Consider the following 18800-nt stretch of genomic DNA (forward strand, 5'->3'; position numbering starts at 1 on the left):
TGACAGGAGTGATTTATCTGGGTGTTTCTTTTTTCAGCCAAGAGGTTCTTTTTGACCGAATGGAAAAAGAGCTTAATCCTTTTCCCGACTTCTCTTTTTTTCCTTGCTGCTGCTTCACTCATGGCAAGGCAAATAAAAGAGAAGACTAAGGAGGAAAGGGAAAAATACAGAGGGGTCTTTAATTCTCTGCATTATATAAGAGAGAAAGTACATATTCCTTTTTCAAGACATATTACTTTTGTTTTGGGGGAGGGGAGGCAGTTCCCTTTGCGTGGAAAACACCATTTTTAAATTGCAAATTTTTACTGCCCTGAGGCATAGTAGTTGATACAGGTGTACTGCGAAGGACTTTCACACGGGTGTCTGCTCTGAAAGATGTACTCTTAAGCGCAGCTTTTGATGGGAGCCCTAAATAAACCAGCGCTTAAAATCAGCGTGTTGCACAGCTGATGGGGGTGAGGGAGTGTAAGATGGACGAGGCACACCTCCCCGCTATGTGAGGCGGCTAGCTCCTTGCCCAGGAGCTCTGGCTCCTGCTCAGCCCAAATCCTGGGGGTACTGTGGCAAGTGCCAACTCTCCCAGTAGCTCTGTGGTCCCATCTATGGTAACTGTGCCTGCCCTGTCACACACAAGGGGATACAGCTTTGGGTTTCTGGTCCGGGGGAGGCCAGGCACGTTGGACACCCCGGAGCTGCCTCAGCATGCCCCGAGGTGAGGGTCTGCGTCCCTCTGCAGAACAGCTGGCCCCACAGGCTGCCGGCGATGCTCCCGGTGGTGCAGGAGCATTGCTTGCAAGCCCTCCCTGTCTGTATGCTGACGTACCAGGAAGAGTGTGCCAGAAGCACTGCTTGCTTTCACACAAGGCATTTTCATCACCTCTGAAAAAGAAGTTATTTCTGTAAGCCTGCAAGTTCTTCAGGTGACTGCTCTATCCCTTTAATGCCCTCCTTCCCTCAGCAGTTTTTGTGGTTCTGTGTTTTTGCTGAAGATGAAAGCTTTGCATCACGGAATGGGAGCTGCCAAGTGAGCGGGAGGAGAGTCATAGATCCTGATGCTGGAGGAGCACTACGTGTTGGCATTCCCCACCCCTCACCAGAGGCTTTTGTCATATTTGGCAGACTTCTTTAAGTAAATGTTGTAAATGCGTTGTAAATGGCATTGGTTCAGTATTGGAATGTAGGGACTATGCTGGCAACAATTATAAAGGTAGGATGCAAGTGAATTGGCAGGGGAGATAAAACAGATTAAACGTCCAGTGCATAATATTTATGTCCCAGCCTTCTGGGTACCATGATAACAAAGGCCATGTTACATATACTTCACACTTGCTTCTTTCACCACTCAGAGACTATGAGTCCAATTGCTTTGTGGGTGACTTGCTAATCTCTTCATTTTCAGGGAATAAAAAAGGTCTGTGGAAGTTTATGTGGTGATAAAAAGAACAACAATAGGAGTTTGTTAGGGACAGGACAGGGAGGGAGTGGTTTCAGGAATTTGTCAGAAGTCATTTCTAATTGCAGGATGTTTTTTTAATGAGTAGGCACATGTCCTTTTCCTTGATGTGGAGGGTGAAGACGGTATGGGGAGAAGTAAGGCGGGGGGGATGACATGAAAAACTCCTAGCGCATGTAATATTCTCGCTGACAAAATCTGACTGCTTCACAATTCGCTAGTTTCCTTCAGTGAAACTCATGCTTTGGTTGCGAGCTGGAGCTGTAACCACGAGGAACTATGTTGAGTGAAACTGTGTATCGCTTGTTGAATGCAGAGTGGATGTGACATGTCATGCTGCAGAGCTCAAATCCCAGTTATTTAAAAGGCAATAGGCTTGTTTGTTGACACATTGGACAAATGCTGCTGTGTAGTCCTTACTGCCTGCAGCCTAGCTACATTTCCAGTACCTTTCATTGTTTAATGCAAATCTACTTGAGGTGAGAAACTTGTTTAGCTGAGTTTGGGATTTGAGAACTTAAGAAAAACAAGAAATCATAGCAATAACGTGTGCGTAGGAGAAGACGTTTCTGCAATTTTCTTTGGGGCACACTGGCTGTGAAGGGGATGTATGAGTGTCAGAAGTGTTGAACCTGTTTCAGGTCTTCCTCCTCTGATCCTCCCCTTCAAGGAGCACTGGTTTTTCTTTTAAAGCAATATATTTCTTGTAACAGCTTTGAGAAAAATCAGTGAAAGTTTATGGAAAGGCAGTGCACAGAAGATTCATACACAAGTATTTGAGTCTTGTGCAGTTGTATGTTTTAAGCAGTAGTTAAAAAAGGTGCTCTTTATACATTTGCAGCTGCTTACTATTTAAGTCTGATTCAGCCTCTCCTTGTCACCGATTTTTTTTAAATAGCTTTTATTTTTGTAGTACTTTTTAGTAAAAAGGAAACTGTAAAGCCATTGAAATATTTTATGTTGGACTATGGGAAGGCTGTCAGAAGGCTGTGGTCTCAGCTGCCACTTCACTGTTTGCCCACGTGGGATGCTCAGTGCTCATGCAGTATATTCTTTGAACTTCCAGTGAACTTAATAGCCAGAAACTTGTAGAAAGAGACTGTGATTGAAATGACCCTTCTGTGGTGATAGGTTTTTGATGTGCTATGGCTTCATTTTACATTTAGCAGGTTCTTAGTATCGTGGGGCTAGAGGAAGGAGCAATGCAAGGCCTAATGCAAGAAAAATATAGTTCTTGAGCCTGCAGCAGTCAGTAAGCCATTTCTATTTTATTCCTTTCCCTTCCAGGTGTGACATCTGTTGTATTACCTTTCGTACTCATCGGGGCCTACTGCGCCATAATGCAGTTATCCACAAGCAGCTTCCCAGAGATCCAATGGGAAAGCCTTTCATTCAGAACAACCCTTCAATTCCAGCAGGCTTCCATGACTTGGGATTCACGGACTTCTCCTGTAGGAAATTCCCCCGCATTTCTCAGGTACACTCTGTTCTTCATAGTTTAGGTAGCAACTGATGAAGAGCATTCTGAATTTGTTGAAAGGCTTGTCCTTGATGAGGCAGAGGTTGGATGGAGAATATTTTGTGGAAAGTACATTACCACTGTCTGTGTAGGCTTCAAACACTTCCTGCCTTTCCTTTTTTCATCTAAAGAATGTTTGCGGTTTGGTTTTTTTTTTCCAGCATTCCAGTGGATAACTATTGGTGTAAAGATCTATAAAAATACTTTAAAGGAAAACTGTGTGGTATTAGCTTCTTGCCCCTTCCAGCCTGCCCATTAGTTCTCACCTTCCCTAAACCACCCCACATCTAAAATCAGTAGGGAGGACACATGGTAAGGAAGGCACTATTTATTTTAGTTTACTGTAACCAGGATGCAGTTGTGGTGTGAAAGATTTTATCATGAAAAACTTTGGGAAGTCACCTTACTTACTAAATGGTGACATCTTAGAATCACAGAATGGTTTGGAAGGGACCTTAAAGATCATCTAGTTCCAACCCCCCTGCTATGGGCAGGGACACCTTCTACCCACATTGCTCAAAGCCCCATCCAACCTGGCCTTGAACTCTTCCAGGGATGAGGCCTCCACAACTTCCCTGGGCAACCTGTTCCAGTGCCTCACCACCCTTATAGTGAAGAAGTGACTTCTTCACAAAACACTCCCAGATACCTTTCTATTATGTTCCTTATGTGAGTTCTGAAGATTTTACACCTTTCGGGGTAACTAACTGGGGAAGGGCAGAGAGGTAGTTTGTAAATTTTTTCTGAGCGCCACAAAGCTTTCTATTAGATGATACTATTCCTCCCTCTGTCAAACCTTGCCTGCCTTAGTTGGTTTGGGTCTGGATGAAGCTCCTTATCTATTTAAAAAAAAAAACAAAAAGAAAGAAATCAACAGCACAATCCATCAGGACCATGCTTACTCAGCATCTACACTTTTCTTACTCTCCTTGGATTAAAGCATTGCTTTCCAGCTCTTCTGGCTGCAAGGTGATAGACCTTAAATTTGCTGCTGGTCCATGGGAGCATGTAGGTCATTCCGTAACTCTCATATAGTTTTGGTGTAAAAGTTAAAAAATCAGGAAAAGAGAAAACTTTTTAAACAACTTGGTTTTATTTCTTTTGTAATTAATGGCAGACATTTAAAGTTATTAAGGGATTTAAATGTTGGAACTTTGATTTTGTAATAATTTTGTTTGCACTATGGGGCAAAGCTTACAAAGTATCTGAACAAAGTATGTAGATCATATAAAGATCTTGCCAGCCCTCTACTTAATTTATTACTTGTGCTCTTCTTTGATGTGGAACCTTTGCAACATGTGAACTATCTGGGTAGCGTTTAAGTATAGCATTTAGATTCATGATCATTTTCAGGGATGGGTATAAAGTCTATTTGTGAGGTTTGTATTTTTCTTAGGAGAATAAATGTAATCCGACTTCACTAATCAAAAGCCTTTCCACTTTGGGCTCTACGTTTCATTGATTTGCTTTTGGGGGGTGTTATTTTGGTTGGTTTATGTTGTTTTGCCTTCTTGGATGCCATTTTGTTTTTTCTCCTCTCTTCCTAGTTTCTTTGTAGTAATAAAGCTAAAGGAGATAGTCCTGCCCAACTTCCTGAAGTTTGCTATATAGTCTACTGAGGCTTCTGTCCAGTCAGTGAAGTGATAGAGGATTCTGGAAGGGGAAGTTCAGGATGGAAAAGTATTTGAGAGTGTGAATAGCCCTCTGAAGGAGTTTGCCTTTATAGAAGGGAACTTTTGGAGAATCAGCCCCTTATTTAGGTACCTCACTTAGGTGACTAAAGGCTGTGGGGCAGGAGTATCTCCATGCCAGGTAGGTGGTGGCGGCTCTAAATGCCTTAACTTGGGCAGTGGAAGAGTGAATTGGTTTTGTTTTGCAGCAGTGTGTGATGCCTTTCCAGTTTGAGATGTCTACTCTAAATATTTTTGCATGTCTTGCAGGTCTGGTGTGAAACGAATTTGCGAAGGTGCATCAGTGACTTTCATCGATTTATTTGTGAGACATGTAACAAGGCATTCCCTATGCTTTCGGCGCTCAAACTGCACACAGAAACTCATGTGGTGGATCAGGGAAAAGATAAGCACAAGCCACAGTCCACAACCCCACCCAGTGAGAACCCAGACCAGAAAGCCTTCATGGCATCCTTGGGCCTACAGTACACCAAAGACATCAGGCCTGTCAAGCAGGAGGACAATATACAAGATGAGGTCCAAGAAATGCGGCTCAGAGCACTGAAGAGTAACCTACCTCAGGAACCTGGCAGCACCAGTCTGCTCAGCCTCTCGCCTCTGGAAGCTGCCTCTATGGGAGGGTCATTTTCAGTCCTTCCCCCTACAAAAGAAAACATAAAGCTCCTCTCGCTGCAGCCTTTCCAGAAGGGTTTTATCATCCAGCCTGACAGCAGTATTGTGGTAAAACCCATCTCCAATGAGTCTGCCATTGAGCTGGCAGACATTCAGCAGATCTTGAAGATGGCTGCTTCTGCTCCTCCTCAAATCAGTCTTCCTCCACTTTCTAAGGCACCTTCTGTCCCTGTGCAGTCCATTTTCAAGCATATGCCACCGCTGAAGCCAAAGCCTTTGGTAACACCCCGAACAGTCGTTGCAACCTCTACTCCTCCTCCTCTTATCAGTGCCCAGCAAGCCTCCCCTGGCTGCATCAGCCCAAGCCTCCCGCCTCCCCCTCTGAGGCTGATCAAAAACTCCGTGGAGTCCTCATCCAACTCTCACCTCCCCCAGCCAGGAGCCAAATCAAGTCCTTCCTCACAGTTGCTCCTCCAACCCAAAGTAGAGCCTTTAACTCAGCATGAGATGAAGACGCAACTCGAGCAAGACAGCATCATTGAAGCTCTCCTGCCTCTAAGCATGGAAGCCAAGATCAAGCAAGAGGTGACAGAAGGGGACCTCAAAGCCATCATCGCAGGGGCAACGAACAAGAAAGCCCCAACCATGAGGAAAGTTTTGTACCCCTGCCGTTTCTGTGACCAGGTGTTTGCCTTCTCTGGTGTCCTGAGAGCTCACATCCGTTCTCACTTGGGTATTTCCCCATACCAATGCAACATCTGTGACTACATCGCAGCTGACAAGGCAGCACTGATCCGGCACCTGCGGACCCACAGTGGGGAGAGGCCTTACATCTGTAAAATCTGCCACTACCCATTCACAGTGAAAGCCAACTGTGAGAGGCACCTGCGAAAGAAACACCTCAAAGTGACCAGGAAGGATATAGAGAAGAACATCGAATATGTCACCAGCAATGCCGCAGAGATGGTGGATGCCTTCTGCTCTCCAGACACTGTGTGCAAGCTGTGTGGTGAGGACCTGAAGCATTACCGGGCCCTCCGCATTCACATGAGGACGCACAGTGGCTGCCAGAAGAAGAAGCCGTTTGAGTGCAAGGAGTGTGGCACAGCCTTTTCGGCCAAGAGAAACTGCATTCATCATATCCTCAAGCAGCACTTGCATGTGCAAGAAAGGGAGATAGAGAATTATATCTTAGCGGTGGACTGCAGTGCCCAGGAAAGCCAGACAGACCCTCCTTTATTGGAAGACAGCACTTATATGGACCACAAGTCCATGACGCCTTTCCTGGAGCCGCAAAATGGCTTCTTGCTTGGGTCATCATCTCATGTTCCCATCAAACTTGAACCTGCAGGAAACTTCCCGATGGATTTTGATGAGCCGTTGGATTTCTCTCAGAAAAACAAAAACCTGAGTGCTGTGCAAGTGAAGCAGGAGAACCTGTTTGGCTCTTCTCCCCTGTCCCTCTACGACTGTTCCATGGAGCCCATCGACCTGTCCATCCCCAAAGCCCTGAAGAAGGATAAAGATGATGTCCCGGGTGAAGCCAGGAATCAAGAGTTGGCTGCTTCTGGAAACAGTGATAAAGCCTATAACTGTCTGCAGTGTCCTTTGGTTTTTGGTGCCAGTGGGAACTCAGAGAAAAACAGGGCTGTCAGACATCCCCAGCCACTGAAAGGTTCATTGCATTTGACTGTCCCAATCATTTCCCCGGCTCTCCTTGGCAATTCTGCCTTGCTGAGACCCTTGAGGCCTAAACCACCACCGCCACCTCTCTTGCCAAAGCCTCCAGTAACTAAAGAGCTGCCACCGTTGGCTTCCATTGCACAGATCATTTCATCTGTGTCTTCTGCTCCCGCTTTGCTGAAAACAGATGCTGCAGACACCAGTCCCAAGGCAGTGAGCAGCTCAACTGGGTGTGACAAATCAGGGAATGCCAAAGCAAAAGTGACAATCGTGACCGCCATTCAGAGAGACTCCAGCCTGCCCAGTGACCTGACTCAGGCATGTGATCCAGAGCCGTCTCCCATTGCCGATGTTGGGTTGACTAAGAAAAGAGGTAGAAAGAAAGGAACGAAAAACAAGCCTAAACTTAGCAGTGGTGTGGATCTGGAGTCAAGTGGGGAGTTTGCCAGCATAGAGAAGATGCTAGCTACCACAGACACTAATAAATTTAGCCCGTTTCTGCAGTCCACTGACAATTTCAAGGAAGAAAGTGGCAGAAATGGAACAAGTGAGGATGAGAAGGAAACTGCCGATGATAAGCTGCTGAGAGGGAAGAGGAACTCTTACTCAGACTGCCTGCAAAATATCCCCTGTCCTCACTGTCCTCGAGTCTTTCCATGGGCAAATTCCCTGCAGCGGCACATGCTCACTCACAAAGGTAAGAGCGCCTTGTGTTCATGGTGGATTGTAGCCCCTGAGGATGTTCCTCATGAAAGGGCCTCCCTGTGGAGGAATCTTCCTTTCTTGTCTTCTCTCTGATGCCTGAATGGTATTCTTCATTATTTTGCAAATCCCTAGCCGTTGCTGTTGTATAGTGGTCTTAAGTTTTTCAGTAATGGAATAATCTCTGTGCCTTTGAGTATCAAGGGGACAAATTGAATGCTAAAACTCATTTGACCAGTGGCATAACTCAGTATACCTGGGAAACCTCTGGTTTTAGGTGTTCTGTTATTGTTGTCTTCTCTTGAAGGTGCATGTGTGTGTTGAATATTTCATTGTGCCTTACATGGTTTGTTTGGCTGCTTCCAGTGGCTGTTTGTGTGCATCAGTAATGATAAAAAGATCCATAAAAATGAGAGCAAATAAGTATAGAATTGTGGCAGGAAAATAATATAACACAGCATTTAGCATTTTTTTTTCTTGCGGTGGCTTTTATTTGACAGATCAAAGGAGGAGGATGCGAGAAACATCATCCGGAGCATTACATAGTAGCTTGCCTCTAGGAAATGTTTCTTCTCAGTGCTAGATAACTAAAGGTGGACTTATGCCCTAAGGTGTGGAGATGTGTATGGAATCTTTAATATTGTGCCACTGTGTAAGTAACCTCAAACCTGATGTAAACAAAAGGAGGAATTGGGGAGGGAGATTTATTCTAGGTTTGGGGTTATTTTTCGTTCTTTGCTATAAAGGAAATACTGCGTTGAATGCTGTGTCGATTTGAAGTTCACTCAATTTTCCACCTACACGGTAATAAAGTAATTAGTAGATTCTCATCCTACTCACAGAGAGACAGGACAAAACTCTTACTTGCTGTTGCTCCCTTTTAAGTCAGTAACAGTTGTTTATAGTATTTTCACTATGCAATCTCAACTCCTGATATAAAGAAGGAAAGTTAAGGAAATCTGTACGAAACTTCAGGGAGTTGAGTACAGCCTCATAAGAGAGAACTTCGTATTTTTGGATGGAATTGAGGTTTCATGAAGCAACTGATTCACGTCAGGAAACCTGAAGAGGTAAAAGAGGTTAGCTAAGAGGTTTAAAGGGAATCTGAGCTTGTGGAGCAGTCCCTATTACAGTTTGCTTTGGGTGACGCGAGGACATAACTTGCAAGGTATCAGTGCAACAGTGAGGCTATTGTTTTCTGGCCCACAGAGACCAAATTATTTCATCGTATTAAGCATACAGTTTACTTTCAGTGGTGAAGGAGAGCTCTTTATTCGTATCAATTGTTTTCTAACACTCTGCTCTCAAAAAAAAAAATATATAGTTACTGAAGAACTGTTCATGAGACAGAAACAATAGAGAGGCTTTTCCCAGACTAAGGGGTTTGACCTGCTTATTGATGGCAGACTTCCAAGGTAGCAGCACTGATGTAAACCCTTAATGAAGGCAGGAAAATGTACTCAGCTATGAGTTGTACTGGTAAAACTTGTCTCCTGTACCACCACCGGGCTTGGAAGGAGACACCATCCTTTCAGAAAGCCTGTGCTTCCCCTACAGGGAAGGCAAGCAGCTGCGGCTGCAGCAGGCCTGGATCCTCAGTGCAGATAACAAGACTTGGTGATGGTATGGCAGTGGCAATAATCAGATTCATATTGGTGCGTTCTGGCAATGATAATACTGAGCTCTTTTCTAATCATCATCAGAGCAGTGTCAAGGCAGACTTGTTGCTGGAGGACCACCCCACAGTGAGCTTTGACTGGCCTTGGGGCATCTCCTGTCAGGTGACGCTGGCGCTGTGTTTCTAAACTGGGAGTTCGCAGCAGCTCCCATGTGGCAGCAGTGTAGATGAAGCTTTCTGGAGGAGAGAGGGAAAGGTAAGCTAGGAAGGTGGAGAAGGTTTAGGCCAGGGAGGTGGTGCCAAAGCAAGTGCTAGGATGCATTCAGGTGGAGCAAGCCCTGTGTTTTGTGGTGAGCGTCAGGTGCTGGTGGCATGAGAGGAGTCTGGCAGCTGTGTGATAGATACAGCAGTTTGTGTTCTGGGTGGGCGAGTCAGTTTTCTGATGGAGACATCTACGGTGTCATAGTGCAACGTACCGTTTCTGTCCCCACCTATTGCACACACAGTGACTTGTTGCATAGCTCTGTTTTTTAAAAGGAGTTAAGAAAAAAATCTATTCACTAATCTTACTGTAAAAAGAAAAGGGGAACTTTATTGTCTGGGCTTGATGGCTGCTCCCTAACCTGGGAAGAGAAGGGGCCAAGAGGCTGATGTGAATGGAAGAGGTGAGAGTCCCAGTGATCTGCTTCCAAACTGCCTGTGCTGACTATATGCTCCATAGGGAATCACTGCAGGCAAGCTGCTCTATGCTTCTAGATTTCTGTAGCACACTGCTATCAAAAAAACAAGGCAGCCATTTGAGCTAAAAAGTGGCAACTAGCTCTTCTGCATCCATTTGTAGGGAGGTTGTTGTGGGAGTAATTTGTGTAAGTGATCTAAGGTAATGGTGAGTGAGCATGGTTGAGGAAATTTAAGTAGTATCTGTGTATTACCAGTTTTAAACCACTATGTTTATACAGACATGAAAGATTTTTGCAAGTGTGTCTTTCATGTTCAATAAAATTTTGACATGAAGGACTCCTTCCATGTGGTGTCAAGATTATACTTATCTTTTGTGAAAGTGCAAAAATGCACATGCTACCAGTAACCCACATCCCTCTCTCAACCAAAAGTCTCTCGTGAAAGCTTTTGCCCTGTTTATTCTTGCCTCAACACCATGGTGTGTTTTTTAGTTCAAAAACATTTCCCTGAAGAAGCATACACCTTCCTCCACGGTTTTTCTTTTAATGCAAAGCTCACAAGTGGGACACTGGGAATTTGGCATAGCTTGGTTTTATGCAGTGTTTAACGCAGTACCTGTGTTTTGCTTGAACATGCTGGAACAATTGTTTTTAATACTTTCTTTCTCTTGATGTCTTTATTGTTTAATTCACTCTTCTATCTTCAACTTGGTTTGCCTTTCTTTTTTACCCTTCTCTCCTGCTCTTGACTTTTTTCATTCACATTAAGTAAGATGTGCCCTGCAGGTGGTGCAGTTAATTTTGCTCCTTTTATGGTATGTGCATCAGATTAGGTTCGATAAAAAATTAAAATAATGGTCTTTTTTGGCCATTAGTTTGTTATAGATAACCTAAATCTGTTTGCAGAGAATCACTTGAGGATATTTTCAGAGTGATACTGCCAGATCTTATTTGGCCCAAGATTATTTTTTGTAGAAAGTAAGATTTAATGACGGAGGAGGGTTTTTTGTTGTTTTTGTTTTGTTTTGCTGTTATAACAGGAATGAACCAGACAATAAAAGATCTATAAACAAAATAAAGTAATAAATAAATAGAATACAGTTACATCTAGCCCATGAACCTGAATGTTTCCTGTTGATTGGAGAACACAAGTAATAATAAAAAAACAATGACTGGAGGCATTTTTATTCTTTGCTTTTATGACTTGAGTCAAACTGAAATTGTAGACATCTTTACTTTGTAACATTTCTCCTTACCATGGTGATAATGTGTTTCCACTAGGACAACAGTGACAGGAGATATCTTATTTAAGGAATGAATTTATTACATGCTGTGATTATTTACATGACCCTTTATATTGAAAAAGACTCCCTTCAAATGACTGGCTTCCATGAAGTGTCCAGCCTAGACTAGTCCTGCTGTGCTGCTAACCACATTTTACAGTCAGTCCTGAGCCAATATGTAGGCACAGTTGTATTTTCATCCAGGCCATGACCATTCTTACAGCAAAAAGTAAAAAAAAATTCAAATCACATTGCACTTAAACCGATTGTTTAGGTTATCCTCCAGTGAGTAAGTATATTTTATCAGAAGAGCAGTTGCCTTCAAGAAATAATACAGGAAGCAGAGAATCCTGGTTTTTTGAATGATCTTTTTTGTACCTTTAAAGGTGACATTTTCAGAAAGCAGTCTGGTTTCCATTTGGTAATAGGAATGTATCTTGGGGTGGGAGGATTGGAGTTTGCATAGTAAGCAGGATTTTTGTTCGGGCTTTGAGACCTTCAACTAGAACATTTGTATGGAAGGAAGACTATCTCATCTGTTCTAAGTATTGTCTGTATGACAAATATTTGGTTGATATGAAAAGTTTTAGAGGCTGAAAATATGAGAAGATTTTGACCTGAGATGCAGGTTGAGTTTCAAGTAATTAATCCCCAGCTAATCCTGTCATTGCATGCTTGAAAAGAAATGTGGAAAGGAATTGGGCTATCATGAAGCAAAAGGATTTCTGCTCAGCTTTGAAGTTCTGTTTTGTATTTGCATTGTGAATGAAGCCAAATAAAAGTGCAGAAAGTGGTGGTATTTGTAACCATAAATTTATGGTTGACTTAGCAGGCATCTAAAAAGAAAGAGTGACTTGAAAGCCTGCAAAAAGCAGTGCCTTAACACTTCTAAAAAGTTGTGTTGACCCTGGAAGAAAATTCAGAGAAAGAAATGGCACCCGAGATATCTGCGAGATGCGGGGAATCCCTTATATGGGTTGAGATGTTAATTAGAACAGAACCAACTTGTGGAAGATTAAAGTGAGAAACACACTCACAACGTTCTATCAAAGAGGCTGCTGGCTGAGGGGTGGGGATTGCGTGTGTGTGTGTGTGTGTGTGTTCAGAGGTTTTGAAGTCGGGGTGGAAGGTGTGACAAGAGCTGATCTCTTTTTACAAGTAACTATCTTCACAATCTCTTCATCACGAAGATGTCTTGCAGGACCACTTTCCTCACTGCACTGCATGATCCTGATTTTTCATAGAATCGTAGAAGAGTTTGGATTGGAAGGGACCTTTAAAAGTCATCTAGTCCAGCCCCCCTGCAATAAACAGGGACATCTTCAAGTAGACCAGATTGCTCAGAGCCCTGTCCAACCTGACCTTGAATGTTTCCAGGGATGGGACATCTACCACCTCTCTGGGCAACCTGTGCCAGTGTTTCACCACTCTCATTGTGAAAAATGTCTTCCTCAGATCTAGTTGAAATCTGCTCTCTTTTAGTTTAAAACCCCTTGTTCTATCACTACAGGCCCTGCTAAAAAGTCTGTCCCCATCTTTCTTATAAGCCCCCTCTAAGTACCGGAAGGCTGTAGTAAGGTCTCCCCAGAACCTCCTCTTCTCCAGGCTGAACAACCCCAACTCTCTCAGCCTTTCTCCATAGGAGAGATGTTCCATCACTCTGATCATTTTTGTGGCCCTCCTCTGGACCCTCTCCAACAGGTCCATGTCTTTCCTGTGCTGAGGGCTCCAGAGCTGGATGCAGGACTCCAGGGGGGGCTCACCAGGGCAGAATAGAGGTGCGGAGTCCCCTCCTTTGACCTGCTGGCCAAGCTTCTTTGGATGCAGCCCAGGATACAGTTGGCCTTCTGAGCTGCGAGCACACATTGACAGCTCATGTCCAGCTTTTCATCCACCAGTACCCCCAAGTCCTTCTCGTCAGGGCTGCTCTCAATCCCTTCATCCCCCAGCCTGTACTAATACCAGGGTTTGCCCCAAACCAGCTGACTCTTCCTTCTTTCAACTCTTTCTGTGCTCAGTCCCTTCCCTTTTTGTAGTCATTTAAATGAATTACAGATGTAAAAAACTTCCTCCTGTGGGGAAGTAATTGATTGCTTATTCAACATGTGGGGCTTGATTCCACTCGAGTCAATGGAAAGATGTCCCATGGCTTTGATGGAAGTTGTGTCAAATTCACATGGGTGATAGACGTCTCAGAAGAGAGCCTGCTGTTGAGGAGCTTGCAGTCAGGATGTTGTAGTTGTTCACCAAGCAGTGAAGGGGGAAAAGGAAAAAAAGGAAGTTTCTTAGTACACATTGGAAGGACAGATAGACATACTTTTTTTGTGTGTCAGGCCAGAAGGCCTTCCCCTATCAAAAATGTGTTGTTGTCTTTTCTACCAAATCTAACAAAATTTGCAGAAGCCTGGAGTTGCCAGCTGCTCCCTGAGGAGAAATGTGCTTATTCCCCTAGTCTAAGGAAGGAGATGCTGGATCCCACAGTGACACATGCAGTTTTTCCTGGCTGTTGAGGATACCAAGCCCAAGTTTTGCCTGGTCAGAATGAACGCTGCAGACAAGCAAAGCATAATGATGTCAGAAGTGCCCTGCTGTGTTAAAGCAGTGATACATGCAGCCAAGTACGCACGTCTCTGATGGTAGTGGTAGGATGTGCTATTTAGGGTGAGCATGTGGGCCTGGCCACTTCCTGTGGTCTGTTCCTCTTAATGCTCTATCAGCATCCACAACTGCTGCATTAGGGTTGCGTATTAGAGGGCACATCCCTGCTTGCTCCCTTTAGTACCTGTTTATGGACCTGCTGCCTGCAAGTCTCCCTGATTGCTTTCTGAACCTGCTGATGCCGTCTGCCTCCAACCTCATCTGGCATCAAGCTCCAGAAGTTCACTACCTGCTGTGTAAGGAACTATTTTTTAATGTTTTCAGCTGATTCTCTGCTAGTTTCAGAGAGCCGCCCTTAGTTTCCAGTATTGCAGGATTTGGTGAATTGCAATTGTGTGCACCCTCTCAGCTGCCTTCACAATTTGTAAACCTCAATCATAACACCCTCTTCTTTCCTTCAAAATGAGAATCCTGAGCCTTTCTGATGTCTCCTCGCAGGGCAGCTGCCCCATCACTTGGATCAGGATTGCATGTGTGCCATCTGCAACACAACTATCTCCTTCATGTGGCATGGAGACCAGAAGTGCACACACCACCTGAAACAAAGGCACCGGGCCTTTACAGAGCAGCAAGTGAACACCCTTGGCCTTGCTCTCAATACCCTTGCTCGTGGTACCCACTGTTTCTTGGTGTTAGTTTGGCTGCTGCTGCAGGCTAGGCCAGTGATCCTGGAGAGCTGCCAGTGGTGGCTCCGAGACCTCCTGCCTGAATGTACCTGCTAGTACCACATTTAGCATCACATAAGCATGTTTTAGATTATTTTTGCAGAGGTGTTTTACCTTATATTCATCTGCATTGAAGCTTGCCTGCCGTTATATTGCCCCCTCAGCTTTAAGAATTTAGCAGTGAAGGAGATTGATTATCAGGTCACGCAAGGCTTTGTTGTAGGCAGGTGAGTGGCATTTCATCAGAAGGGACAAGCTGACACGAAACCAAGGGTGAGCACAGTCACTCGGGGGTTTTCTGTGCTGACCAAATGGGATGGATGCAAGAAGGATGCTCAGCAGATGGTAGTATGTGTCCCTTGCCTGGGAAGTGTTTGCACAAGGGAGCCGTTGCTGTAAGGTGTTCACGCCTCCAGAAGAGACAGGGTCACTTTGTGTCACTTTGAGTTGGTTTCACGGAAGAGTTGTTGAAGTAACAAACCTAAAAGCAGCAAGAAGTTGGCTCTGTGCGTCAGGTAATTAAAATTACGAATGAGTTGTTACTCTCAACCTCAGGGTAGCTGCTGATCAGTTTGCACAAAAGTGTGCAGAGGATTTTCCTTTTACATTTCCAAGCTCTGGTTTGTTTGGGGAAGTCTGCTGTCTTCCCAGTTTCTCTCATCCTTTCTTCTTCTTTTAATACAGCAGGTTGCCTTGCAGTGATTCAAATGTAGTAATACAGGTCTTGTTACTAGTCTGGCATTAAAATCTGCCATGCTGGGGACATGTTACGACGTGATTTCATCTTGCCTATCATGAAGAGACTAAGTTGCCTTGTTACCATGTTAACAGCCTGTAACTTCACAGGGCTGTAGCACAGTATCTGGGGTGTCACGTGGGCTCAATCCTGCCTATTCAGACAACAGATGGCTACAGCCTGAGAGAGGAAGACTCATGTTATAACATGATCCTCTCGCAGAACAAAAGTTTGCAGAAAGGCCTCTGCAAGTCCTCACCTCCAGCAATCTTCACAGCAGAAGGAAACTAAACCAACCTACTTGGGTCTATTGAAAATGTTCTTTGCAGTCAGAGGGATCCTAATGCGACTCAGCTGGTCAGTGGGGTGAGGAGGCAAGCTGCTCAGATGAGCACTGGCACGGCACGCAGGGTGGGTAGGACTTTGGTGGAACGTAGATGTTGACTGGGCTGGTCAGAGTGGTTCGACCTGCCCCTGGCAGACAGAGCCTTGGGCCATGGTTGGATAACACAAAGCACTTCTTGGCCATACTGGCTCAACCTGTTCCCAACTGTTCATCGCCACAGCTGTAGCTGACCCAGCTGCCCAAAAAAATGAAAAGGGCAAGGGGAGGGACCAGCAGTCATGAGATCAGTTCCCGGATCTGGCTGCCACTTCAGCCCTAAAAGAGCACATTGATGCAGCTGAGGTGTGGAGCTGGCAGCATCTCCTTGGAGGCACTGGGGATATATGCTGTTGAAATTGGCTTTGCTGTCAAATGCTTTGTGTCTTCAGACAGCAGCTTTAGACAGCAAGGAAGGAGCCCAGATCCTACACTGTTATAGTCACTGCATGCGCTCTATAGCACAGCTTAGTGTTTATAACTGGCTTTGCCAAGTGGTGTTTAATGATGGTCCAAAATCATTCAACAGCTTTGGACTTGTGGTCTCCCTCCATTGTCCAAGAAAAACAGATTTCAAAATCAGAAGAAGTAAATTAACAATTTGAAACTGTGTCTTAGCTTCACATGGGGTTGTTTCTCTTTTTGTGCTGGTTTTAAAAGGTGGGTGAGCAGTGTGCTTGGGGCTCCCATGCAGAGCCCATGCGAGGGCTGTACTTGGAAGTGAATAGTTTTCCAGATTTCACTGTATGCCAGAAGAAAAGGGAATGAAGGGAGATGGTTGGATGGTGTTTGGTCAGCCATAAATGAAGCAAAGCTTTAAGATGAGGTGTAAGACAGGAAGTGCAATTCAATAGAGTGTCACTGGGAACAAGTTTATAGAGGATTTCTTTGGGTCTTGTTTTAAACCAAAACAAAAAACAGGATGGTGGTTTTGAATAGGATTCAGAGACAGGGAGGCTTTGTCAGTGATGGGGCTCGTGCATGTCCTTGCTGTGTGGAGAGGAAGGGGATGGTCTGACTAAAGCACCTGGTGCAAACTGAGGACATCTCGTCCAGCTTGCAACAGTCAGACCGGGGGAGGCCTGTACTGGCAGAGAGCTGTACAATGAAATTGTGGAGCAACTTAATGAATTGCCTGCTTTCATCACGTTAAAGCAGCCCTGGCTTTGACTCCTTAGGGCTTTCTGAATGCTCCCCTCTTGCAAGAAAATACAGTTGACAGAGGAGAGGTGTGGGATGGGAATGGGGTAAGGGATTATCTCTTACATAATAGAAAAAGAGACTTTGCTAAGGAAAGATCCCTTTCTTAAAGAGGCTTGCCCCTAATGTGAGAGGGTCAAACACAACTGCTCTGTGCTAACTAGGCAAATATTGACAAAGTAAGTATACTTAACAGTGAATTTTCCGATTAGCGTTTAGCAGAATTCATCTTTGCTCTAGATATCTGCCACTCTCTGATCCCTCTAGAAATCATGTGAGCCCTGGGTATACCGAGGCACTTTTTGTTTTTCCAAACTGTTCTAGCTGTTTGTACCTCTGAACTACATTTGTGGGTATTTCCTAGAGGACAAAGGGCTTGAAACTGCATTTTCACTGTCAGGCAAAGTTTAACAGCTTCTCCAGAGCCGCAGCTCAGGGTAAAGCAAGAGTTGCTTGCCGCTGAGAGTTGGCCCAAGTGCTAGAGCTGTTGTTTGGAAGATACTGAGGAGATGGTGTATAACTTGCTGATTGTATTGCTGGCTCTCCCATCACACTACTTTTCTGCTATAAGGTGGAATTCACCATAAGCTGAAAACCTGGGATTTTTCCCCCTGCCCCTTCAATGCAGATTTCTACTTGATAGGTGCAGTCAGAGCTAATCCTGAACAGTTTTCTTTGTGTTGGTGACTTCAGCTGCTCTCTTGAAGATACTGGGAGATTGTACCTTGTGTTTTTTTCCCAGAACTGGTTTTCTCCTTTTTCCCCAGATACTTTCAGATCCGTTTACTATAAACAGGCCTTTTCTATCTCAAATGTTTTTGTTTCAAAACATATGCAGATAGGACCGAAGCTCCCTCAGCTGTGGGCTAATTAAATATTTTAAGTTATGTGTGTGCATGTGATGTAATGAAGGTGGATAAGTTTTAGTGTTTAGAGTGTTCACAGTAAAAATGGACAAAGATAACCCCCAAATTTTTGCAAGTTGACTCCTCAGGTTAGAAAGGTGTTCTCCGGTTCGTGGGTGGAAGTAGTAACAGCATTGTGTGAATTGGTCCAAAATAATCCCAAATTTGCTAGACTGCTACCACCTAGTGGTGCCTGCATCTATTGTAAAATACAGGAATAGCTGAGGTTATTTCAGTTAATGTAGGGAAAATAGTAAATCGTCAGCTCATCTGACTGATAATGCCAGCTGCTTGTATAACATCCATTTCCTATGTTCTGTTTGCTCCAATTTTGAGCATTATTTATGTGATGGATTTTCTAACACTTCTCTCAGGATGTCAGGAATGTTTGGCAATAAACACTTGCTTTATGGTCACAAAATAGTTTCCCTTGTAACACTGTGTTTTATCTAATAACTGCTTAGCATCTCAAGCTCTACTCTCTATTCCACCTTAGTTCCAGGAAAAAAGAAAACCGTGGGGAAACAGAATCAAACCAGCAACCTCCTCACCTAGATCTGTATCTGCTCTTTTATGTGAAACGTTCCGCATTCGGCATCTCTCTCAATACTTTGGTTTGTGTATGCCGGAAAGCAGTTTACTCGTCTTTCTCTTTCTTTCTTGCCACCTATAAAAGATGAAGCAGACCCTTCTGATAGGGCTAACTGAAAACTGCAACTTGAATTGTAAATAGACTTCAGGAAAACAGTCTTTTCTTTCCACAGTTTGAAGGAAAAATTATTTTGGCTACAACTATATAGTGGTTTCTTTCATGCAAGTGGAAAAGTTTTTGGATTCTCAGATGGAGTCCTTGAGGTTTTGCTTATGAATAGATCTCCTGAGAAGTTCATTTTTTCCCAGGAGCTGATGAGGGAGCAGCTGAGCTACTGGTGGCTGCTTCGTGTTGCCTTCCTCTGTACGTCCTCACTTCCCTGCTTGTCTCCTCTCTCTCTCTTACCTTGCCTATGTTCTTT

At 44.2% G+C, this 18800-nt stretch overlaps 1 protein-coding gene across 1 annotated transcript in view; it reads left to right on the forward strand.

Annotated features, from left to right (window-relative positions):
• RREB1 (ras responsive element binding protein 1) overlaps positions 1-14791 on the forward strand; it is a gene marked incomplete at its 3' end in the record, with an annotated part of 53623 nt that extends 38832 nt beyond the window's left edge. Inside the window, 6 exon segments of the mRNA XM_010292236.1 lie at positions 2741-2930; positions 4913-7655; positions 13575-13628; positions 13631-13692; positions 13694-13721; positions 14701-14791. Of these exon segments, the coding sequence (XP_010290538.1) occupies positions 2741-2930; positions 4913-7655; positions 13575-13628; positions 13631-13692; positions 13694-13721; positions 14701-14791 (3168 nt within the window).
• Between the last annotated feature and the right edge of the window lie 4009 nt (positions 14792-18800).

The sequence above is a fragment of the Phaethon lepturus genome, unplaced genomic scaffold (genome assembly GCF_000687285.1).
Source record: "Phaethon lepturus isolate BGI_N335 unplaced genomic scaffold, ASM68728v1 scaffold15918, whole genome shotgun sequence".
Lineage (NCBI taxonomy): Eukaryota > Metazoa > Chordata > Aves > Phaethontiformes > Phaethontidae > Phaethon > Phaethon lepturus.